This window comes from Lissotriton helveticus, chromosome 6 (genome assembly GCF_964261635.1).
Source record: "Lissotriton helveticus chromosome 6, aLisHel1.1, whole genome shotgun sequence".
Lineage (NCBI taxonomy): Eukaryota > Metazoa > Chordata > Amphibia > Caudata > Salamandridae > Lissotriton > Lissotriton helveticus.
Window position 1 is genome coordinate 1,837,293,050 of NC_136067.1, and position 26,220 is coordinate 1,837,319,269.

The 26,220-nt window shown below is 47.0% G+C and overlaps 1 protein-coding gene across 1 annotated transcript in view; it reads left to right on the forward strand.

The window, feature by feature from the left end:
- Nucleotides 1–26,220, forward strand: part of PPP2R5A (protein phosphatase 2 regulatory subunit B'alpha) — an 836,659-nt gene that overhangs the window by 441,598 nt on the left and 368,841 nt on the right. Inside the window, exon 6 of the mRNA XM_078649746.1 lies at nucleotides 4,506–4,565. Within this exon, the coding sequence (XP_078505872.1) occupies nucleotides 4,506–4,565 (60 nt within the window). The remainder of the gene's footprint in view (nucleotides 1–4,505; nucleotides 4,566–26,220) is intronic.

The window sequence follows — 26,220 nt, forward strand, 5'->3', positions numbered from 1 at the left end:
GTGCTGGGGCAGAGTGCCGTGGGAAAGACAGGTAACTCGCTGCCTGCCAGCTGCTTGAGTTCATTGTGTGTGTGTTGAGCCGAGGCAGCATGGCCGCTGGAGAGGGAGGGAGGGGTGCAGCCCGGCGGCGAGGGGGAGGCGACAGCGGCGGCGAAGGAAAACATCCCGGGCTGCCTGGCGTGTGTGAGATCCCCGGCAACAGAAATTGCTACTTCCATCCCGGCAACAGATGTTACCAACTGCGCAAAAACAGCCCTGTAAAAAAAAACCAAAGGGAAACGCCCACAAAGGCCTACCTCTGAAAAAGAGACGGGGCTTAAAAAATGTTTAAGAAACGCCCAAGAATCTGCTCAAGCCGGGACTACAAATGAGTGACACACCTCTTCCAATGGCTAGCCTCCATTTACGAAGCTAGCCAATGGAAGAGAGAGGCGGGTTAAAGCCCCACTGTTGAAGTCATAAAATCTTCAGCTCCGCCCACTGCTTCGCAGTGCGACGGTAGCCTCGACCTAAAAATGAAAAAAATCAATTCACAGATACCAGGAGGCAGCACAATGAATAACTTTTTCACCTAGCCCATGTATGTGGTCAATGAAACGAAACATAGCAAAAGTTATTCGGTAGATGATGATTGTTCTGTTTGACAACGCATTGATGGAAAAACCAAACAGATTAACAGTGTTGTAATTTAAAAAATGATTTGAGATGCGTGTGCCTTTTAAAAATCTTTAAAATGGAGATTTCTTTTTATTTTAAAGGCTTTTGAAATTCCTCAGGTAAGCAAGGAAAATTAGTTTGTGGGATTTAGTGAACAAGTAACTTTTTCTTTATATTGATTTAGGCCCTGCCAATCGGTGAGCTCAATGATTCAAAAGTTATTTGTAACGGTCTGCTCTGCCATATATTCTGTCAAACCTTTGTTGCCTTGCGATCATACGCAACCAACTGAGCAGGCTGTAACTTGTAAGGCAAACAAAGTTATTAAAGATACAGATTTTGTTTTCTGTTAATAAAAGAGCAGCAATTTTCCCAGCCAATGGTATAGCAGACAGCCCAGTTCTTTTGGGGTCGCGGTTGTGGCACTGGCAGACATCTCACACGCAGCAAGAGAATCAGTCCTCCAGCTACTCCTTCCCTGCTAAAATGGTCACTGAGCCGCTTTAGTTTGTCCTTAATGTTTCACTCCCAACTGGCAGAGGAAGGATTCCTTATTTTCTCCCAGGTTGGTGATCCATCATGTCTGACAGATGGTTCTTGCAGATTGTTCAGAGGTTATGCCCTGCCTTTCATTTCATCCCAACCCACTTCCCTCCCATGAAGGAATGACAATCGTAGGGCCATCATTCCATCCTCCTGCAGGAGGTGCATCTATTACCCTTCAAAAGTGCCATCAAACTATCACTAGACATGGGGAGGCAAGGACTGTTATTAGTGCTGCTTCCTCTTTCTGAAAAGTAAAGCCCAGGAAGGTCTTTCAGTGAAATTGTGTTTGTGTGCCCCATCAGCCTTTCTGCATTTGCTGGACCAGACGTCCTTGTTTAAATTGTCAGATGTTTATTAAAGGTCTGACACACACCCAAACGTTTTGTGGGCTTTACCTTGGTCTTTACATTTCTTATGTGTATACCAACTGAGCCTATGCATAGTTGCTTGCTGCATCTTTTGACTATGATAACGGTCTTCCTCATTGTGATTATGTAGCTCGTCACATGAGTGACCTGCATGCACTTTAAGGGCAGCTGTCCTATACCATTTCTTTTTCAGACAAATTGGTGCTGAGGCATGGGGCAGCCTTTGTACTAAAGGTTTTTAAATCCGTCACTCTCCCAACATTCTTTGCTTCCCCTTATTCCTAAAAAAGGAGGAGAGGCTCTATCAGGTGGATCTCAAAAGGGATTTGAGTTTTATATCGATTGTACGAGGGGCATTGAGTGGACTATCAGCTCTTTGTGCGAGGAAAGGATGGCGATAAAGAATATTGACCATGTCACTTTGGAAAGTCCTCTGCATCAAGATCCCCACACTCACCAAGAAAAACAGACCCTTAGCGCCCATTCCACCAGGGCTAAGGCTGCTACAACAGCTTTGGTACGTTCTTGATATCTCCCAGGCTTCGATGTGGGAGTTGATGCATACATTGACTAAGCACTACTATCTTGATAGAAAGATCACTTTCACTTACTTGGCGCTGCATGGCTTCCTAATATGAGTCTACTCCCCACCTTTTTGGATATTCTGGTTTGGTATCTATTCTAAAGATAAAGAACCTGTAGTTAGAAGTATCCATCAGAATAGCAAGTTGCTTACTGTCAGTGACTCTCTTTCTGATGGATACTTTTTCTAACCTCAGATTCCTCGCTGCCTTCAGGCTTCCCCATTCTGTTAAGTTTTCTCTAATTCTAAGGTCTGAAGTGAGAGATAGCACACTTTCAACAACAATTGTCTTGCAAACCATATCTAAGGGGAAGAGGGTGCAAAGACAAACTGATGTCATCTCCTAGAAGAGGACTGGACTGAACTGGAGTGGTGGCAGTACTGAAGAAAATTTGCCTGTTCTAGTCTGGTGCCTCAGGATATTAAGGGGGGTGGGATCTGCAGTAGAGTATCCACTAAAAGGAGCATTTTTGAAGGTTAGTTGCTTGTTATTTATTCCTAAATCCAAAAAAGGGTGTAAAAGATGAAGGCCAATCCAGAACTTGATAACTGTAGGGAGAGTGTGACATACATTAATTATTTCTGCCATTTGGTTAATTACAGCCACGTTACTGGATATCTCATTAGTGCTCACTGTTGATCATTATTCCACTTTCAGAATACTGTAAGGCTAGAAAGTTAAGTTGTTATCAAATTCTACTGCGGGGATTTTGATTTTACTCCATGTTTTTTTATTGGGTGAATGTTCTTACCGAAAGACCCAGTACCCCACCAAAGGAAATAGTATTTACTTCTAATAATATTTCTCAAACAAGGTATCTTCACTGTGACTTTTCCTTCTTGCTTTGAACTGAAAAGTGTATTATGTTCCTTAGGTTCAACATGCTATGGCAGTGGTGTAGAAATATTTAGCTTTATGGGATTCTTGCTTTATCATTAGAACCCAAACTGAAAAAATACAAACGTGGGAGAATTGTGTATTTTATTTAACCAGATTTTTAGAAATTCAGAACGTACTTGTGGGTATTGAAGACAATGCAATGGATGACTTATGAAGAAAATAATCTTTTTATAAGAACTAGTAAGTATCTTTTTTCTTACACTGAACACTAAATGACATAACGTTAGTGAATCAAAAGCTGATAATGCCTCAAAAATACAAAGTTGCCTAATAAGGCTTCCTATTTCAACACCGCCATTGTGGCAGAATGAAAAGTAAGGAATATTGACACAATTGTAATCAAGCACTTTTTGGCAGACAGTTGTTAATGTTAATCTTTCATCTGCCAACCATGATTACTGTACCCCGTTTTGCCCCTCTAAATGCAGTGAAACAGTTGCTGTTAACTCTAGATAAAAATATATTTTCCCTTCTGAACTGAAACTGAAATTCAGTATGTACTTACTATTATGCTGAGAAGTAAGACTGCCTTAAACATTGAGCCCTATGTGGTCAAGTTATGAATATGGTCTGTAGCAAGATGTATTGTGTACCTGCCGTATGAAATGGTGGGTTTAAATGTGATCTAATTTTTTACATTGCCTTGTAATAAATATATTTTAAAGCTTGTCTATGCCCAATAGGCAGAATTGGCGTTTAGAAAATATCTAAATTAAACAAGAAAATGTTGTTACCTTCTTGTGAGAGCCCTTTTTGATTTAAAAAATCGGATCACCAAGGAATGTAAATTAGTAAACGTTTATAGTCCTCCGAGAACAATTTTGTAGGTAACGTTAGAAATCGGTTTCCAATATTTGGTTAGTTATTAACCTCAGTTTAAATGCATGGATGGCTTCACGTACTCATGCATTTCTTAACCTTTACAAGTATCAATTTCTACTTGTTTTAATAAGAAACACTGTATTTCTAATGCCTCATGTAATGTTACGATTTCAATCTATTTATTGGTGCTCCTTGTTGAAGTACTCCGACATAGTTTGATTTTGATTGTGCAGTAAACTTTCAGTGAGAACACTATATTACAGTATTCTATAAAAATTAATGTATAAATCTATTGGGAACATTTTAAAGTGACTACAATAGCTTTGACCTATGTTATGTACCTAGGTTCTTTACCCTTTGTAATATTTTTGTAGTAGCATTTCAATTAATTACATTTGTGTCTAGACATTGATATAATTTTAACCATCATACCAATCTAGCCTGCCAACTCATTCTGTTCTTATCTGTTGAAACCTCATAGTTTCTATATTTGTTGCCACACTATTTTGGACCTGCAGTCTATTCTAAGTTTTACTGTTTTTTTCATGTATCCATAATGAAAGATTAATTAATATTCCTTTGGGGTTGCTTTCTTGTTGCTCAAGTTTATTTCTCTATCTTTTTTCAGGTTTATATATGAAACAGACCACTTCAATGGTGTTGCAGAACTGCTTGAGATTTTAGGAAGGTAAAAAATGCACCCATTTCCCCAAACCCACCTCCTTATGTTTTGCGAGTGCCTTTCACTTGGCAGAGTCATTAAATGTATGAAGTTTTGTAATACTGTTTGACTTTGAGAAATGCAATAGAACCAGAACCACCACACATTGACCTATATTTAGTTCATTGCCTTAATATTTTAAGCATTCTTGAAAATCTAGGAATATCAAGAAAAGTGCATTCTTTCTCACTGGACTTTACTAATATTCAGGAACATTTTTAAACCTGTGAATCTCTTTGTGGCACAGCTTTGGTAAACTTTTATTTGTATTTATTGAGAATGGAATTTAATGGCATAAAGTGAGTTGATTTACACGAGACACCGATTTGAACACAGTTTGCTATTGGACGAGCTGCCACTGCAGTTAGGCTGACACAGGGAACTATGTATTGTAATTGCATTTATATAGCGCTTACTACCCCTGACGAGTCGTCTAAGCTCTTTTTTGGCGAGTAACACTACTCTGGAACCCATAAGGGTTTAGTGGTGAATTACTATAGTGAAATATGAAAATAATTTGAGTGGTGGATGTGTTAGTCAGTTATTTGGATTGAGAGGGATAGTGGAGGGATAGAAGAGGGAAAAAGGTTTGCATTTATATAACGCTTGCTACCCCTGATGGAGTGTTGAAGCGCTTTTTCGGTAAGTAGCTAACTACTATCGAACCCATATAGGATTAGAGGTGAATTAGTATAGTGAAATATGAAATTCATTTGAGTGGCGGACATGTTAGTCTGTTTGGATTGAAAAGGATAGTGGAGGGATAGAAGAGGGAAGGATTTAGAATTCTTTTTTTTTTATTTTTATTTTTAGAGCTCCTAACAGTAGGAGGAGGCTTGGGATGAGTAACATGGAGTTGGAGGTGGAGGGGGAAGAGTCAGAGGAAAGGGTTTAGAAAGGCCTGTTGGGAGATCTGAATAGTAAAAGAGGTATGAGATGATGCAAGGAGGGGTAGAGTAGAGAAGAGTCTAGAAAGGGTTATTTTGGGGATCATAGTAGTGGTATGGGGTTTGGGATGAATGAGAGTGGAGGTAGAGGATATATTGATAGAGGTATAGGGTGTGAAATGGGATTGTGCATTGGAAAGAGTAGTAGAATGAGGTTTGATAAGAGTCAGAGTTGAGGTAGAGGATGTATCGAGAGTTGTAGGGTGAAAAATAGGGTAGTGCATTGGATATGCTGAATTAGAAGAAAAGTAATAAATTTATAGATACATAAGTACACAGAATATCAAATAACTAGTCGCTATGGTTGTGTGATGATCATGTCTCTTCAGACGTAATACCAGTATAATTACTATGTTCTATATGGAGTACTTTTCATGCTGTGCTCCTATACGCAGGTTCAAATTAAATATTACAGTAATCAGAACCAAACATTTTAAATATATATGAAAGTTCTGAAAAAAGAAATTGAAGTTATTTTTAACGTTACATGAACTTGTAGCTAAGATTATTTATCAGTTTATGCTAAGTTTTCTAGCAGTTTTTGACACCAAAGTATTTCACACATACTAACTGGTATGGAAGATTCACCAAGCGACTGACGCCAAGTATGAAAGATTCACCAAGAAATTGTTGCCAAAAAAGAGTATTGACCAGTGGTATTACTTTCTCGGTCGTGTCCCTGTTCAGTTTTACCCAATAGTGGCCCATCCTGTCATTGAACAGGTATAAAGGTTACGCGCAATATCTGCCTGTTATTGAAATGTGTTAGCTGGGTGGGACAGGAAATGAAAAACAAAAGTTGGAAAAATGTAAAAACCACCTCTACGCTGTAGTAGCCCACCATTAGCATGAGGCCATAGGTACATGGTTGAATTCTGAGTCTATCCTCCTCTAAAAAGTGCGAATCTACAGCCGACTGGGAAAATGCCAGCATGGCAGAATGGCCATTCTGATTTGGAAAAGCCCGAAACGCGTTGGTGGCAATAACCATTTATAACCAGGGTTTTTTAATGGATGTAGACAACATGTGTGGTATTCACCAATTGATAGAGTGATATTCAAGATGACTTATGTAGATTGTGAACATCTGTGATCACCCACTTGTCTGAATTTCAAGCTATTGGTGCCTTGTGGGTAGACCATACCTCATTTATATCTTTGTGGTAGTTTGTATATAGGAGAAATGTAATATGTATTTTTTATAACAAATGATTATGGATTTCATGTGTGGTTTTTTTATATATGATATCAACAATGATAAAAAAAATTAAATGAAAAAATGATATATTTTTGCAAATACTGTAGTTTAAAGTTAATGATTATACAGTAATATCTGTTACAGCTGCTGCACAACAAAGTATTTAGCATTATGCCCGGTGCATGAATTTTTCCCAAAAAAAGAATGGCCATTCTGGCCTTGTACATAAGTGTGTAGCCAAACGTCTAAATGAGGTTAACTAATGCGTATTTGAATGGGTGACCAGATGTAACTTTCTAGGACACTGCTCTTCAGATGCAGGGGGTGATAATGAAAGAGCCGCATCATTTCTTGTGGAGTTTGTACATTTAGAAAGGCCCTGACACCAATTAGGTGCAGTGTCCTGGGCATCAAGATCGCGAAGTGTAGATATTAGAATTTGGCTGTCTGCTGTGGCATACGCTACCACAAGTCCAGTAACTCTAGTGCACTCTACTAACCTTCATCTGACTAACAAATGGTGCCCAAAGCTGACTGTAACCACTGCCAGCCCCTTCAATCTGAGTACTTTATGCGGTATAAAATCCAGTTTGCATTTGGTAGAGAATGTTTTTTTTGTCCACAGATTTCTAAAACTTGTTCTAAGGCATAGAAAGAGCATCTGCTATATAGGCTGGTAGCTGGAAAACTGCATAGAGTTAAAAACAAATAGACCCCACTGTGACTATTTAATTCCATTAGAACATTTAAATGGACGTTTTGGACTTTATGCCAAACCCTTCGAAAGTGAGAACACTGGGATTAATGTTGTTGATGGCGATGCTGTGATCTTAAACATAGATTGGGTCAGTTGACAATGAGAATGCTGCTACTGATGTCTTCTCTCACTTTTTATGTCTTTCCTTTCTCTTTCTGGATTGCCCTCTTTAGCAGCCCTCTTGGCAGTTTGCCACATTTCCACTAGAAATGGTGTTTCCTCCAGGGATTTTCTGATCTTATCGTCTCCTTGGCTTTCAGGTTTTCCATCTTGCCTCCAAGTCTTATTCCTTCTCTGACCTGTAAGGGCCCTTTTTGCCATCTTTTGGCAAAATTCACATTCTTTCACTAAATAGGGACACACAGCACTCACTTTGTTTGTATATAAGGCTGCTTATTTACTCTCACAAGAGGGACACCTTATAAAAAGGGCCAGCATTCTTACAGCAAAAGTTCATAAGAAGTGTACAAAATAACTTCACACACAAACTGAATGTTAAAAAGGTGAAAGCAAATAAACACGTCGGATAGAAAAGTGTTCAAATACTCACAATGTTCCTGTGAACCCAGTCACTGTAGCCGTAAAAAAGAGCTGCCTTTGAGGCACCTGACAGTGCAAGGCATCATGGATGGTGGAAGTGCCTAGTGCCTTAAAGGATCAAGACACCTTTTTTTTCAACTCTTTTCAATGAAAGCCTTCCAGGCTGCGCTTTTCCTCACTACTTACACAGGAGGTTTTAGCATAGGCACTGTAGCGTAGTTTTGAGATGTTTTCTGGTGCTGCAAAGTCTAAGATTCGGAAACCCTTACCTATGATGGACTTTAAGAAATGCTTCGCAAATGTAGGTGTTGGAGTGTTCAACCTTGCTGCTAAGTATTGGGTATATACGAGATTTATTTGTTAACATTTATGACTTAATGAAGATCCTTTTGAAGCAGAACCAGGACTACAAGTCACCAGGACTACATGTAATCTTCTTTTTTAACACAGAATGCATATTGAAGAAGCTTTGGAGGGGGGCGATATAGCTCAAGGACATGAATTTCAAACAGTAATTTGACTGGCAGTGACTCTAAGGACGTGTTGACTGGAGTCCGTAGCAGCTAGACCTGGGCCGTATTTACCCAGGCGGTTTGATCAATAGTCCCTGAAGTGCTGTTAGAACAGATTCTTAATGCAGTTGTCTTTGAGTCTGTCTTATTGAGGTGCAAAATATGAAGTTTGTAGTCACTACACAGGCTGCAAATTAGATTACATTTTTTTTAACTGTCAAATGGACATTAAATGCCATGTCTCATATGGATAAGAAGGGTGGTGGGTGCTGTTGTGTTTTTTGTAGTTACACAATATCAACTTATGACAGAACATAAAACAGCTGCATAGTAAAGATTTTTGCATCCGTGTATTAAAGAGAGTGCAGTCTCAAGGAAGCAGAGTAGCTGCCTTTCAAGGTACAGGAACTGTACCTTGAAACTGGCAGCAAGGCCGAGCACAGGCTGGCTTTTCCTTGGCATGCGAGGTGTGAGTCTTGTTCACTGCTGCACAGCATTCGTCCTTCAAGAACTCTGGGAGGCCAGCACATTATCGATAGCATGTGATGCTAGAACACACTAATGGAATGTGGCGATGGAAAGTTGGCAGTACACTTAAAAATGGTGCCCATGTTTGGACCCATAATGAGCATAGTTGCCCTGGTACAAATTAAGTCCTTGAAGTAAAACACACAAGTCTTTTTGCAGCAAAGCACATGTACAGTGTCAAATACACAATCAACACACTTTCTCCAGTATTGGATCTGTCATAGATTCACATGGTTGAATCATCCCTGCCAGGGTATACATATAAAAGCAATAGATAATACTAAAATAGGCTACAATGCAATGAAGAGTCACTGCAATAGCCTATCCATTTTCTTTTGTAAAAAAAAGAACCAAACTTAAGTAGCAGCCAATCAGGCGACGGCACCCTCTAGAACAATCCCAAGAGAGGCTAGGTTCCTCAGATTTTCTACCGCACGTCGTGTGAAAGGGAGTCTCCCTGTGCTCGGCTCAGTTTTTCTCTTTTTTTAATCCAGATTTCAAACCAGAATATCGGAATCTTCAAAGGAAGGTCTCTTCAGGTTGTGTGGAACATGCGGTAAGTAGAAGCTGTATGCTGAGGATCACATAAGAGCTGCATCTTCTGCCTTTACCCTCAAGATGAGGTAAAAGACTGTAAAATCTGTAGAACCTTTTCTACAAAAACCCTTAAGGACAGAGAGGGTAGATTATTGATTTGGCTACAGAGACCTGCATCTAAATCTGACATTGTCTCTGAGGATGAGGAGAGCTCTACCTCACAGACTTCTAAAGAAACATCCAAAAGGAAAGATAGACCTCTTGAATCGCCTGAGGTTTCCAAGAAAAAGATCTCAAAAAGGTCTCGTCGGGAAGATGCAGGCACCTCACAAAAAGGAAAGCTTTCATTTCCTACTGAGGAAAAAAGCCACAAGAAGGAAAAGCACTCTTCTGTTCACTCTATGGAAATTTCAGTTTCCAAAAACTTATCTCACCGACTGTGTTCACTTTTGGATCACAGTTGACGCAAAAATCACCTTCTAAACAACCGTCTTCTACCTAGTCGTCGAAAATATCGACACCGTCGAAGACTGATTCGATGACGGTCCCACTGACGGCACTTCCAGTGGCCGCGATGACTACGATACCGCCAACGACCCTAATGGCGATGCCAACTTTTTCGTCTGCGTTCTCGTCGACGAGGGTGGGACAGTCGACGACCATATCGTCTACAATGCGGACAACGACTTCATCCGTTCCTGTCATGTCCTCGTCTACGATGAAGACCCTGCTGCCGTCGACGAAGCTGACAACGCTTTATCCCCGATCTGGTTGTAAGCGTCCTTACAGCGTACGACTATGTACCCGTCGCGAGGCATTTTTTTCAAAATCCAGCAATAGTTTCACCATTTCCACCTTCAACTTTTTTAGAGGAGTCGGATGGGATGTTTTGACTTGCTGATAGTCCTCAATTGCATGTAAAATATCAAGAGGAAGATGACAATGAATAGGAGGGCTACTATCCAACAAGAATATCACCCTCATGCAAAAATTCAGTATATGGAATCAGTTAATGAGCCTATGGTCCCCCTTCCTGTTACTCTGGTACAAGACCTTCCTTCAGCGGCTGTTCCTCCACAGCCACCACCACCTGCCGCTTCTCCACCACGTACCTTGTCTTTCTCTGCACCCTCCCCTGCGGGAGATATTGTTTTGCTGCAACATCAGCCGGACACTTCTGATGAAGGAGAAATTGAGGACAATTAACCTAAAAAAGAGGGGCAAACAAGAGATGGGAGGACTACGTTATATCGACACCTGCGTCTCCTCCGCAAATTGTAGAGTCTCCGCCAGAGGATATCAGCAGGTTTCACGCTCTAATTGAAGTAGCGTCACGTTTTCAACTTTCTTTAACGGTCAAGCAATCGGATTGCTTTCTCTATGATTTCAAAGATCTATCCATGAAATCTGTTTGATCTATACCCATTGTAGATCACTTTTGGAGAAAAAGGTGCAAAAGTATTGAGGACACCTGCCACAGTTATTCCTGTCTTAACCAGGATCGACAAAGTATAAAGCTCAGGATGATGCTCAACAGAGATCGAGGAACCCTCTAGCGTCTATTACTGCTCCGTCTGACTGAGAAGGAAGGCGCTTACATAACATTGGCAAAGGATTCACAACCACATCAGGTATGACTGTTCATTCTGCCAACTCTCATGCAATTTTATTTTTTTTGAAAAAGTTTTATTGTTTTAAAACATTGCTGATTACAAACACATGTATTTATCGGTTCATACATTGTACAAGATAGTGCTTTAGAGTGAACAGAATAAATGTACTTTCGCTTCTCCAGCTTTCCCAATGTACCCGTCTTCACAGTTAATAACAATTCAATCATGGGGAACGTCATCAGTGTTCGTTAGTCACTCAGTTCCGGGTCAGATTCTTCAGGCAGAGGGGCGCATATGTTCCCTCTAATTACGTTCCATTTCCGCCCACACTCGCGTCTATTTTCGGGGACACCGCCTGTGAATAAATACTGCCTTTTCCGCTACCATGGCACTGTCTAGATCACAACACCACTGCTGGTGAGAGGGGACTGTCTGCGCTCCCCATTGTTGAACAATGTTCCGCTTCTTAGTCAGTGTGATACTCGGGTCGCCCAGTCCTACGTTGCATGGTTCCCACACCTCCTTGGTTCAGGGGGGACGCTGAAGCCACATACCAGAGTGATTGTAGCCATGACAGCCCCCTAGTATTGTATGATTTTGGGACAGCCCCACAATGTGTGGTAAAAGGTGCCCGCCAACCCACAGCCCCGCAGACACAGTGGTGGATCAGTCCTCCCCATTTTGTGAAGTGTTGTTCTAGTGTAATACGTTCTGTGCAGTATTTTGAGTTGCACACGCTGGAGTATTGAGGGGATTGCCACTTCGTGTGGGGATGCTAGCGCCGCCTGCCAATCCTGTTCATCCATCTCACCCAACTGACCCTGGCATTTTTCTCTAAGGTTGTGTGTGGGATCTTTCTGATGGTTAACCAATTTACGGAATGGTAGAGAAATTGCTTTTTTGGTTAGGCAGTCGGTCAGGAATATATGACGTTACTCCGCAGGAAAACACTCCGCATGTTTTAGTAACGATGCAAATATAACGAAAAATGCATGGAAACATGAAAAAGTAAATTTACAACGCATTTTTTTAACAACGTTTGCTTTTACCACGAAGTTAAAAGGCAAATAAATGCATTGTTTTCAAGTTAGTCACTTACCTACTGGCAGATCTCTCCTGCATCCGTTCCCGTTTAAGTCAGTCTGTAAATTTAAATTATTTAAAAATGGATTACCGCTTTTGTCAAAAATACTAAAGATAAAAAAGAGACACATTTTTGCTCCAATAGCCTACGCCTACCTTCTAAACCGCATCACCATGGGTAATATTCTGCAGCCTCTCTACATCCTTTGAGCATCGCGCCGTCCATTTTTTCAAAAGAAAGAAAGTTTCTTCACTTTAATTCCGCATGGAGAGGGACATAGTTTTTATTTTCTTTGTACAACTTCACCCTCGAGTGTCGAGTATGCAGTGCAAGCCAGTAAGTCTCCTTTTTTATTTTCAATAGCTTTAAATTTGCGACTTTTTTTCTGCACTGCTTTTTAAAAAATATATATCTCTGCATAATATATATTTAAAACTTTTAATATATCCAAAAATGCAATGTTTATATCACTGTGCCTATATTTTATATGTTTGCCATTGAGAACTGGTGTTATGGAACGCGCACCTCTGACCGGCTGTCGCCAGTGGTTTCTGAGTTAAGGAACGTGCTGGTGGTGTTGTGCTGTTTGTGGTTGTGAACTTGTGCCATGGAGAGGAAGGTTCGTAGACGTTAACTATTTGTAGCACTTTTTGGAAGATTCCTAGGATTGGCCGGTCCGTCGTAGCCCACTTACATGAGTATGTGTGAGGGGCCGTTCCGTCGTAGCCCACCTGCACCAGTATGTCTGAGGGGCCATTCAGTCGTAGCAATGTTTAAATCACTGTGCCTATATTTTTTTGCTTTGTCATATTTACTCTGCTTTCCATCTCATTTTCGGTGTCATAGTATTTGCGGGCTGAAAGTATGCGGAGTGAAAGTATTTGCCGAGTGAAAGTATGCGGGGTTAAAGTATTCATTATAACGAATTCTTTGTGAAGGAGGTTTACAGTCTGTCATTAATCGGTCCTCGAGTGGCGAGGACTCGGGAAGATCAGTTCCCGGAGGTATGGCCCTCTTAAGTGCGTGTTTAATTTGCAGGTATCGGTATTGCTCCGTCTCTGCCATCCGATATGTTGCCTGTAGCTGAGCAAATGTGCCCCCCACCCCCCTTTTTTCCACAGGTCCCCTACCCTGGATATACCTTTAGATCCCATTGGGTGAAACCTTTACTGTTGCGAAGCTTGCCCAACCTTGGGGTGTCCCAGAGTAGCGCGTGTTGTTAGCACTCCCTTCCAGCCAAGCGCACGAAGTGCTATAAACCAGATGTGCACGGTGTGCGCTGTGGGGCCAATCAATGCGTGTTTCCGGGTTTTATTATATAGTGCACCCAGGATACCGTCTGTGCCAAGGGTGTGCCTATCCATGCGCAATGCTTGTTCGTCCTGTGGGGCGTGGAGCCATTGATTAACCGCTGGGAGGCCCAATAGTATAGTTGAATGTTGGGCAGGGCAATTCCGCCATCATACCAACCCCTTAACAGCTTGCACATTGCTATGCGGTGAGGCTTCCCTTCCCTGAGGAGGTGGCCTACTGCCACCTCAATTGACTTGAAATAGGAGTGAGAGATCGGGATTGGCGTGTTTTGCAGAGCGTATAAAAACCGCTTGGCCCAGGAGCGTCAGTGGCAGTGAGTGCCAGTATTTCACATCCTTACGGAGCCTCTTCAGGGGTGGCACTAGATTACGCTTGAAAAATTGTGTGGGTTGTGGCTTGATATGTATGCCCAGATACCTGAAGCCATCTTCTGCAATCTGGATTGTGACACCCCTGGGGAGGTCTGGAGGGGGGCCCTCAAGTATATATAAAGCCGATTTAACCCAGTTAATAGTGTAGCCCAAAACTCTACCGTATTTTTTGCAGATGTCCAGCAAGCAGGAGAGTGACCGTCTGGGGGATGCCATATGTAGCAAGATGTCGTCTGCATGAAGGGAAATGCTATCCTCCCAACCTTCCGACCACGGCAATCCGTGTATTATAGGATCCCTCCTTATCCATGCCGCCAACGGCTCGAGCACTAAAGCAAACAAGAAGGGGACAAAGGACAGCCCTGCCTGGTCCTGCGCCCCAGGGGAAATTCTTCAGAGACCCGCCTGTTGCAGGAGTCTAATCCAGGCACAGAATTTGGGACCAAAACCAAAATGTTGTAGCAGCGCAAATAAGAAGGGCCATTCCACCCGATCGAAGGCCATACTGGTGTCCAACGAGAGGATGACCTCTTCTTGGATAGTGGGTATGCGAGCCATCACGCCATGAAGTCTCCTCAGGTTCATCGCCGCGTTCCGGCCCGGCATAAAACCAGTTTGGTCGGTGTGTACTGGGGTCGTGAGATAGGGCTGGAGCCTAGCCGCTAGTTCTTTCGCTAGTATTTTTGCTTCCGCGTTGAGGATTGAAATTGGGCGGTAGGAGGTGCACTCTTGTGGGGTTTACCTAGTTTTGGGATCGTTATAAGCGTCGCTACCCGCTGGTCTCTAGGGAGTGTTCCCATCTCCAGGCGGGCTCATACATCCTCAGCAGATGCGGCACCAGCATGGCCTCATATTTTTTATAAAGTTCCACGGGAATACGGTTGGAACCTAGTGCCTTACCCAGTTGGAGCCCTCTAATGGCTGCAGCAAGTTCATCAAACGTGAGAGCTGCCTCTAGTGCCTGTACCTCTTGAGGCGCCAGCCTGGGCAGACGTATATCCATAAGGACGGCCAAATTCTCCTCTATAGTTGTCGTTGCTTTGGGAGTGTATATTTTCTCGTAGTGTTGTGCGAATGCTGTGACTATGGCGTGCAGGTCCATTGTGATCTCTCCAGTGGTCAAGTGCAGTTGTGCTACTCAGCGACTGGCCCGCTCCTTTTTGTCTAGCCAGTCAAGGAGTTTGCCATCCTTGTCCCCCACTTCATAGATGGTATGCTATGTGTTCGAGGCATTTGGGCTGCTAAATTCATATCTGTGCATAGATCGCCGCCTAGTGTTGGGTCCGGATGATTGCACTTTGTTGTCCTGGAAGAGTCTTCGAAGTATCACGAGGTAGGTGACTCCTCCCCTGGACTACAGTGCGCATGGGCATCCTTTCCATGCTCAGATTGTTTTTTTCCGCCATTGGGTTCGGATGCAAACTTCTATACTCCACCTCGGAATCGAAACAAACATTTTCTAAAGGCCAAAAGGCCTTCGACTTCGTCGGTATTGTTCCGTTCGGTACCTCTCTACTCTATACAACTTTCCATCTCGAATCCGTCGTCGACGCGGGCCGCTTGGCCCTTTCGACGCCATGTGAGCCGACCGTCGATGGAAAGAAGCCCTTTCAAAAGGTGCCCCCAATGCAATTCGAAGTTCCCCCATACTGATAGACACTCAGTATGCAACAAGTGCCTTTCCCCAGACCATTGGGAAGAAACCTGCTCGGCTTGCACCCAGTTCCGATCGATAAAGACTATACGGATTCGAAGGGCCGCCAGGCAAGAAATGCAGCGACAGGCACCAGAACCCGACAACATCTTCGATGATGACCAGGAGCTAGTCGACGCTTAAGACTCGGACCTAGAGATCGTCACAGTCGAGGACTACTCCGACGACGAACTACCGTCGGGCCAAATCGTGAGTACATTGCCCCCGACACCAATTGACCCCTCACCAAAGGCTTCGGTCGAGGCATCGCCAACAGGCCTTAGCCAAGATCAAAAAAGACTTTAGACAGCCCCGCCTTCCGGCCCGGCACCGAAACCTTCAGAAACCCCAGGGCCCAGTACCATCGCCCCGAGGAAGGTTCCAGAGCCAAAGAAGGTTAGCGACCCAAAGATCGTCGATCCGAAGGGTGTCGCACCGAAAAAAGCCGCACAGCCAAGGACTGTCGAGCCAAAGAAGACTGTCGACCCCGCAAAGGCCGGTCAGCCAAAATCCGTCGACCCCAAAAAAATCAGTTGACCCGAACAAGGGCACACAACCGAAGGGCGTCGAACCGAAGAAGGTCGCCGACCCGACCAAGCCTGCGGCTCCAAAAACCGTCGACCCGGCGTCCGGTGCCGTACCGAAGCCATCGAAGCCGGACAAACCTGTCGACCCAAAAGCAACAGCTCCAAAGACACTGGTCGATCCCAAGGGGACCGTCGATCAGGGAAAAGGCTCGCACCCAAAAAAGCCTACAGAGCACAAACAACGTGTCGACCCGAAATTTCCACCCAGATCCATCCGAGGACCAGGCAAAGATTTACATTAACCCAGACACTGGTAAAGTTACCATCCTGCATAGAAAGAAGAGGCCTTTGGACTTTGCTCCTGATTCACCTATCCCACTCAAGAAAAAGGACTTTGGCACTTCTCCCACTAGGCCCTCACTCCCTTTTCAACCTATCATGCCCTCCACTCGCACCTACCTCACCTTCTAACCATGATGACGATGAGGGGGACACAGGGTATGAACCACAGCCCCTATATGACTTTCCTCAAGATCCAGATCCAGAGGAACCCTGGAAGAGCCAACAGACCCCTATAATACACATCCTATCCCAGATGTGCCCACTTACCCTACTAAACCATCACCCACTGATGACACAGTAGTCTTTAACCAACTCCTAGACAGGGCAGCACAGTTCCACAACGTGGACATGCACAGTGACCCTGTAGAAGAGCGCTTCCTCTTTGACACTTTCACAACTGCAGAGAAGAGTGTCAAGACACTTCCAATGCTAAAGGGCGTCCTAAAACATGCACCTGACATCTTCAAGGACACGGCCAGGGCACGGGTAATCAATCCCAGAATAGAAAAAAAGTATAGACCGGCTCCTACTGACCCCACCTATATCAAGGTTCAACTGCCTCTAGACTCCCTAGTGGTTGCTAATGCACGAAAAAGGGCCAACTCCCAAACTACAGGGTAAGCACCTCCCCCTGATAAGGAGTCCAAAATCCTAGAGGCTTCCGGCAAAAGAGTAGCTGCACAAGCATCCAATTCTTGGAGAATAGCTAACACACAGGCTCTACTGGCTCGTTACGATAGAGCACATTACGATCAGCTCGAATCCCTTATGCAACATTTGCCCGAGCCCTTTAAAGCACAAGCAAAGGATCTCATCCAGGAGGGGAAGTTTATTTCCAACGCCTCCATTAAATGTGCACTGGACGCTGCAGACACCGCCGCAGCTCGGTCCATTAATACTAGTGTCCTTCTCCGCAGACATGCATGGCTAAGGGTTTCCGGCTTCAAGAATGAAGTCCAGTCCACCATTCTAAACCAGCCAGTTAACCCAGACTTTTTATTTGGTCCTGCGGTGGACACCATCTTGGACAAAATGAAAAAGGACATAGAGACAGCGAAATCCATGGGTGCACTGCTATTTCTGCAACACGGGCTCCTTTCGGCGTTCCTCATACAGAGCAAACACACGAGGAAATGCCTCACAAACATCTACCTCCTTCAAGGGTAACACACAAGGTTCCTTCACAAAGAACACAAACAGAGGTGGTTACAGAGGTAACAATCCTAAGGGAAGGGGGCGCGGAGGCAATAACACCAGAGCCTCCGCCTCCACAAAACAGTGACTTCCTTCCGCTGCCTCCGGAACACTTAACACCAGTCGGAGGCAGACTACAACAGTTCCTACCTGTCTGGCACGCTATCACCACAGACAGGTGGGTAAGAGAAATTATCCAGTCTGGTTATTGCCTAGAACTGACTTCTACGCCACCAAACATACCACCCAGACATCGTCCTATGTCCATAGAACACATCACCCCACTTCAACAAGAGGTGAAAAGCATGCTAGAAAAGGGGGCCATAGAGCCAGTCCGTTTCCATCAGCAGGGGACCAGAGTATATTCCCTATACTTCCTTATTCCCAAGAAGGACGGTTCCCTCAGACCAATACTGGACCGTAGGCCCCTAAATCAATACATACTGTCGGAGCACTTCCATATGATCACTCTACAACAAGTGCTCCCGTTGCTACAACAGGGAGACTTCCTAGCAACACTGGACCTCAAGGATGCGTACTTCCACATACCCATCCATCCAGCCCACAGAAAATACCTCAGATTCACAATAGAGTGGCAACACTACCAATTCAAGGTTTTGCACTTCGGGGTTACCACGGCTCCAAGAGTCTTTACAAAATGCTTAGCCACAGTAGCAGCGCATCTCAGAAGGCAACACGTCCATGTGTACCCTTACCTGGACGATTGGCTAATTCAAGCAAAGTCGTACCAAGAGTGTGTAGCACACACGTCACGGACAATCCAGTTGCTGCACAGCCTCGGCTTTTCAGTCAACTACGCAAAATCGCATCTGCAACCTTCCCATATACAGCAATACCTGGGAGCCACTATACATACCTCAGTGGCAAAGGCATATCCAAACACAGCAAGGACAGCCAGCATGCAGACACTCATTCGCAAATTACAGCCACAACACTCCCCGACGGCTCAAGTCTTCATGCAGCTCATAGGCATGATGGCCTCCTGCATATTCATTGTCCCCCATGCCAGACTCCAGATGCGCCCATTACAGGAATGCCTTGCACGGCAATGGAACCAGGCTCGTGGACAGCTGAAAGACCTAGTGTTGGTGGACAGTCGCTCTCACAACTCTCTGAAGTCGTGGAACCCACAAAACCTTTCCAAGGGGCGACTGTTCCAAGAGCCAGTTCCACAACTAGTACTAACAGCGGACACATCACTAACAGGCTGGGGAGCCCATCTCCTCCAATACACAGTACAAGGGCTCTGGACAAACAAACAGAAAAAATGGCATATCAACCGACTAGAGCTGCTAGCGATATTCCTAGCCCTAAAAGCCTTTCAAAAATATGTGTACAACAAGACGGTGTTGATCCGGACGGACAACATGACCGCAATGTACTATATCCAAAAACAGGGGGGGACGCACTCTCCACAGCTGTCCCATCTGGCGCAGAGCATATGGAGGTGGGCGATCCCAAAAAACATCTTTCTACTCGCAGAACACCTTCCAGGGAAGGACAATCAGATTGCCGACCTGCTCAGCAGGCACAGCCAGCAAATACACGAATGGGAGATTCACCCCCAGGTTCTCCAACCATTCTTCGAGGAATGGGGTCACCCAGAGGTAGACCTGTTAGCCACAAAAGAAAACTCCAAATGCCAGTACTTTGCCGCCAGGTTCCCACATCCGCAGTCACTGGGCAATGCGATATGAACTGGTCAGGCAGATTTGAGTACGCTTTTCCCCCAGCACCGCTAATCCCGCTGGTGGCACGCAAACTGCGGCAACACTCGCTCACCCTGATCCTAGTTGCTCCCACATGGGCGAGACAACCATGGTACACAACGATCCTAGAACTTTCAGTGGTCCCTCATCAAAGACTGTGCCTAGCACCCCATCTTCTGACTCAGAACCATGGAGAATCATGGAGAAATAAGACACCCGGATCCCAATCAGATGAACCTAGCGATCTGGCTCCTGAGGTCCTAGAGTTCGGAAACCTCAACTTGCCCCCAGACTGCATGAATATCATTCGGGAGGCAAGAAAACCTACCGCGCGTGCTATGCAGCCAAATGGAAAAGATTTGTTATTTACTGCAACAATAACCAAATCAACCCATTAGACGCTTCCATACAAAACATTATATGCTACCTGTTGCATTTACAAAGATGTAACTTAGCATACTCTTCCATACGACTACACCTCGCTGCTATAGCAGCGTACCTTCAGAACAGACAACACCTTTCACTCTTCAGGATACCAGCTATAAAAGCATTTATGGAGGGCTTGAAAAGAGTGATCCCTCCAAGACACCCTCCTTCCCCAGTCTGGAATCTAAACATAGTGCTTACCAGACTCATGGGTCCTCCTTTCGAACCTCTACACTCATGCGAATTGCAATTCCTAACGTGGAAAGTCGCATTCTTAGTTGCCATTACCTCACTCAGAAGAGTGAGCGAATTGCAAGCACTGACAATTGAAGAGCCATTCATGCAGGTACATGCTAATAGGGTAGTTCTTAGAACAAACCCTAAATTCATGCCTAAAGTCGTATCCAACTTCCATATTAATCAAGCAATTGAACTGCCGGTATTCTTTCAGAATCCACAATCAGTAGCTGAAAGAGCCCTGCACACGCTAGACGTCCGGAGAGCTCTACTATACTATGTGGACAGAACAAAATCATTCAGGAAGACAAAACAGCCGTTTGTTGCCTTTGCACCACAACACAAGGGAAATCTATTTCAAAGTCAGGAATAGCCAGATGGATAGTTAAGTGCATTCAAATATGTTATCTAAAAGCTAAACACACTCTAACAGTCCCCCCCTAGAGCACACTCTACACGGAAAATGGGGGCATCCATGGCTTTCCTAGGAAATATTCCACTAGAAGACATCTGTAAGGCAGCCACATGGTCCCCCATACACACTTTCACTAAACACTACTGTGTAGACGTGCAAGCGAAACAGCAAGCTGCTGTAGGCCAGGCTGTCCTCAAAACTCTTTTCCAAACTGCTGCAGCTGGCACAGGTGGCCACCGCTAGAGGAGATACTGCTATTCAGTCTATGCACAGATATGAATTCAGCAGCCCACATGCCTCGAACAGAATATGCTACTTACCAGTATGCATCTGTTCTTGGCATGTAGGGCTGCTGACATTCATATCGCCCGCCCTCCTCCCCGGCGCCTGTCGCAGCTGCAGCATTATCTCTAGCATGGACATCTTACTTTCCTATCTCTACCTCTGCCACAATGGCGAAAAACAATCTGAGCATGGAAAGAATGCCCATGCGCACACTAGTCCAGGGGAGGAGTCACCTACCTCGTGACACTTCGAAGACTCTTCCAGGACAACAAAGTGCAATCATCCAGACCCAACACTAGGCGGCGATCTATGCACAGATATGAATGTCAGCAGCCCTACATGCCATGAACAGATGCATACTGGTAAGTAGCATATTCCTTTCGTGACTCTTGCCTTAGCTTCCTCCCACACATGGTCTCTGTATGCTTGTTTTGCAAGGCCTAATGTGTGGTTCGTTTTGTCATTGGGCTCCGCGGCGTGCACGCTCTCTGCCTGACTCATCCACTGTTCAAGCTCCTGCACCTGCTGTGCCTTGTCCCGCTTATGTGACGTGATCAAGGAGATAGCCTGTCCGCACAGGACCGTCTTATATGCTTCACATTGGATGGCGGGAGAGGCCACTGACCGTACGTTTTCTTGGAAATAATGCCCCAAATTTTTGTGCAGGCCCTTGCATATGGTTGGGTTCTTTAGGTACCCCGGAATATATGGGATATGTGCGTCTCCTCCCCATGAGGTGGGATGTGTATGCCACTAACACAGGGGAATAGTCTGATATGCCTCTGGGGAGATGTGTAATCTCCAGTACTCTCTCTAGACCCGTTGATGAGGTGAGGATGTAGTCTTTCCTAGACAGGCTGTTGTGTGCACCTGAGTGGTAAGTGTACTGACATTCCTTGGGGTAGCGCGTGCGCTAGATGTCCACCAGCCCACGTACGTCCAGGTCGGTCTCGGCGTCGAGTGATCGACGTCGAAGGGCCCGGCGTCGGCGCTTGGCGTCGAAGCGACACCGCCGTTTGCCATCGGCGAAGAGGAGGAGAACATCGTCGTCGAGGGGATCCTCGTCGTCGAGGAGTGGTCCGCCGTCGAGGCGGAAGAGGTCGCCATCGAGGCGGTCGAGGTCGCCGTCGAGGTCGCCGTCGAGGCGGTCGAGGTCGCCGTCGAGGCGGTCGCTGTCGAGGCGGTCGAGGTCGCCGTCGAGGCGGTCGAGGTCGCCGTCGAGGCGGTCGCCGTTGAGGCGGTCGCCGTCGAGGCGGTCGCCGTCGAGGCGGTCGACGTTGAGGCGGTCGACGTTGAGGCGGTCGAGGTCGCCGTCGAGGCGGTCGAGGTCGCCGTCGAGGCCGCCGTCGAGGCGGTCGAGGCCGCCGTCGAGGCCACCGTTGAGGCGCAAGAGGCGGCCATCGAGGCGCAAGAGGCGGCCGTCGAGGCGCAAGAGGCCGCCGTCGAGGCGCAAGAGGCGGCCGTCGAGGCGCAAGAGGTCGCCGTCGAGGCGCAAGAGGTCGCCGTCGAGGCGCAAGAGGTCGCCGTCGAGGCGCAAGAGGTCGCCGTCGAGGCGCAAGAGGTCGCCGTCGAGGCGCAAGAGGTCGCCGTCGAGGCGCAAGAGGTCGCCGTCGAGGCGCAAGAGGTCGCCGTCGAGGCGCAAGAGGTCGCCGTCGAGGCGCAAGAGGTCGCCGTCGAGGCGCAAGAGGTCGCCGTCGAGGCGCAAGAGGTCGCCGTCGAGGCGCAAGAGGTCGCCGTCGAGGCGCAAGAGGTCGCCGTCGAGGCGCAAGAGGTTGCCGTCGAGGCGCAAGAGAGCGGCGTCGAGGCATGGACGACGGTCGACGCCGAGGAAGAGACGCTCGACGTCGAGGGGCCGACGCTCGCCGTCTGGTCACCGTTCTTCGACGTCGAACAAGCGGGAGAGGAGGCCTGCTGCCATGGGAGGCTCTCCGACGTCCCAGGCTGGTGGTGGATCACCGGGCTCGGTGTATTCCGAGGTGTATACGCCTGCGCAGGTTACGCCTCCGCCGCCATTGCCGAGGGGTCCCCCTCCGAGGGTTCCTACCCCTCAGCCTTTGCCTCCGCTTCCGCAACCCGTACCTCATCCTCAGGTGCCACTGAAGCCTCCTCCGGTTCCTCCGAGGTCGTTTTCGTTGCCCAGGTTTCTGACACCTCCCAAGGGGACTCCTAAGCCGCAGGCCCCGGCCAAGCCTAAGACGCCCGCACCCGTGGAACCGGTGGATCGCCCGAGGCCTAGGAAGTCAAGATCGCGCTCCGGACTGAGAGGAAGATCTAGGAGTCGGCGCAGATCCTCCACTAGATCTAGGCGCCGCCATAGGAGGCGAGGTTCCAGGTCCCGCATGGACTCCTCCAGGACTCGATCCTATTCGCCGACCTTGTCGGATTCCCCGGGGACAAGGGTGTCTCCGGTGGACGACATCAGCACGTTCCAGGAGGTTCTCCTGAGGGGGGCTACGAAATTGGGCATCACGGTGACGGCTCCTACACCTACGACGTCCGTGATATTCGAGACACTTCACAAGAAGCATCTGTCTCGCCCTCTACTGCCATTGGTGCCAGGGCTGGTCGAACCTGCGGAGGAGCTGTTTCTTACGCCTGCGGTGGTGAAGGCCGCTCCCTCCCGACTTCTGAAGAAGTGCAGAGCACCGGATTCGGACCCGGCCTTCCTGCGGATGGACCCAGTGCCCGACTCCGTTATTGTGACGGCGGCCAGGAAGTTACACTCTACCTCCCCGTCCTCCACCGTCCGCCTGATAAGGAAAGCCGATGGATTGATTCGGCTGGAAGGAAGGCTTGTGGAACTTCGTCCACGACCATGAAAGCCTCCAGCGATTCGGCTTTGCTGGGGCGGTACAGCCGTGCCCTGTGGGACTCCCTGGAACAGTTCACGGACCTTCTGCCACGTGACAAGAAGGAGGACTTCCTAGAAATACTTAAGGAAGGGATGCTGGTTTCAAACCAGGTCATCAGCGCGGCTGCGGATATCTTGCTGTTGGCGGCCCATGGTTACTGTCACGGGATCAACCAGCGCCGTCATGCTTGGCTCACGTCACTCAAGCCGGAGGCCCAGCAGCGGGTGGCCAATCTGCCCTTTTCCGGAGAAACACTGTTCGGAAAACATGCCGATGATGAGATGGCCCGCATGAAGGCGGAGGCGGAGACCCTGACGGCTGTGGGCTTGGAAAAGCCCAAAGAAAAGAAGTCCTACCGCCCGTTCCAGAGACGGTTCGGTGCGCAGGGGAAAGGACGAGGACAGTCTTCGGGACAGCAGCAGCAACAACAGCAGCAGTTCCGGAGACCCTTCCAGAAGCGCCAGAAGGGTAGAGGTGGACAGCAGTTCTCTACAACAAAGGCCCGGCCGGGTCTCGACCCTGAGCGGTTACTTCCCCTTCATCCGTTACCCGCTCCGGTGGGGGGAAGCGTTCAATTTTTTCTGGCAGAGTGGAGAAAAATTACTCAGGACAAGTGGGTGCTGAATATTGTTTGCAATGGATACAGTCTTAGGTTCACCAGCCCTCCTCCATCGATTCCTCCGGTCAGCTCGCAGTCTCAACTGCGCGAGCTCCAGGCGGAGGCCGATATCCTGTTAAGGAAACGGGCGATAGAAGACGTACCTCTGTCTCAAAGAGGAAGAGGTCTGTACTCCTGGTTCTTTCTGGTCCGCAAGAAGGACAATTACGAGTTCAGGCCCATTCTGGACTTGCGACAGGCAAACAAATGGATTCGCAGAGAGACGTTTCGCATGCTGTCGTTGCATCAGATTTATACTCAGTTGCAACAGGGAGACTGGCTATGTGCAATAGACCTACAGGATGTGTACTTCCATGTGCCCATTGCACACAAACACAGGAAGTTCCTGCGATTTCAAGTCGGCACCGATCACTATCAGTACACAGTACTTCCGTTCGGGCTGAAGTCTGCGCCCAGGACTTTCTCGAAGTGCATGGCAGTGGTAGCGGCACACCTGAGGAAGAACAAGGTGTTTGTCTACCCGTACCTGGACGATTGGTTGATCAAGGCCTCCTCCTTCTCGGAAGCTCAAGCGCACTTCCAGAAGACGTGCGTTCTCTTGAACAAACTGGGGTTGCACATCAACATGTCCAAGTCTGTCCCGACTCCGGTCCAGTGCATTCAGTACTTGGGGGCCACCATCGATACGAGGTCAGCAAGCGTGTCTCCTTCGGAGGAGCGACGATTATCGCTTCTTCGGAAGGCTCAGGCTCTTATGACCACTCCTTCTACAACAGTGAGGACGGTGTCTTCTCTACTGGGATCGATGGCCTCTTGTATCTTCCTGACGCTACACGCACGGCTACACATGAGACCGCTGCAGGAGTGCTTGGAGGATCAGTGGGACCAGAGGAGAGGATCTTGGGACGACAAGATACGACTGTCTCTGCATGCTCTTCAGTCTCTGAAGTGGTGGTGTTCAGCGGAGAATCTCCTCAGAGGGGTTCCCTTCCACAAGGACATTCCCACTCAGACTATCGTGACGGATGCTTCTCTCCAGGGCTGGGGAGCGCACTCCGGAGACTTACAGATTCAAGGGACGTGGTCCCCGACGGAGTCCACGTACCACATCAATTTCCTGGAACTCAGAGCTGTTCACTTGGCACTGAAGGCCTTTCACCCGTCCTTCCAGACCAACTCTTTGCTTGTACAGACGGACAATACGACCACGATGTGTTACCTCAACAAGCAGGGGGGCTCGAGATCACGCACCCTGTCGCAGGAGGCGCAGGCGATCTGGCACTGGCTTCTGGCCCGAGGACTGACGATAACGGCCACCCATCTGCCAGGTGTGCAGAATGTTCAGGCAGACTCACTGAGCAGACTGATACAGGAAAACCACGAATGGGTCATAAACGACGAAGTACTAGGAGAAGTCTTCGCAAGGTGGGGAACTCCAGACGTGGATCTGTTCGCCACCGCAGAAAACAGCAAATGCAGAGACTTCGCCTCCAGGTACTACCAGCCGGGGACGCTGGGGAATGCGTTATGGATCAACTGGTCGAACAGCTTTCTGTACGCTTTTCCACCCATTCCCCTGATTCCGACGGTTCTCATCAAGCTGTCCCAGTCCAGGGCGCGGATGATACTTATTGCCCCGGAATGGCCCAGGCAGTGGTGGTTCACGGACCTGCTTCACCGGTCTCTCCTTCCTCACATGAAGTTGCCGTGCAGGCCGGACCTTCTCACGAAGTTCGGGGGGCTGATGTTGCACCCCAACCTCTCGTCTTTGAATTTGGCGGCATGGCTCCTGAGATAGTGCAATATGGCTATCTTAATCTCCCAGAAGATTGCATGGACATACTGAAGGAGGCTAAACGACCTTCCACTAGGACTTCCTATGCTTACAAGTGGAAGAGGTT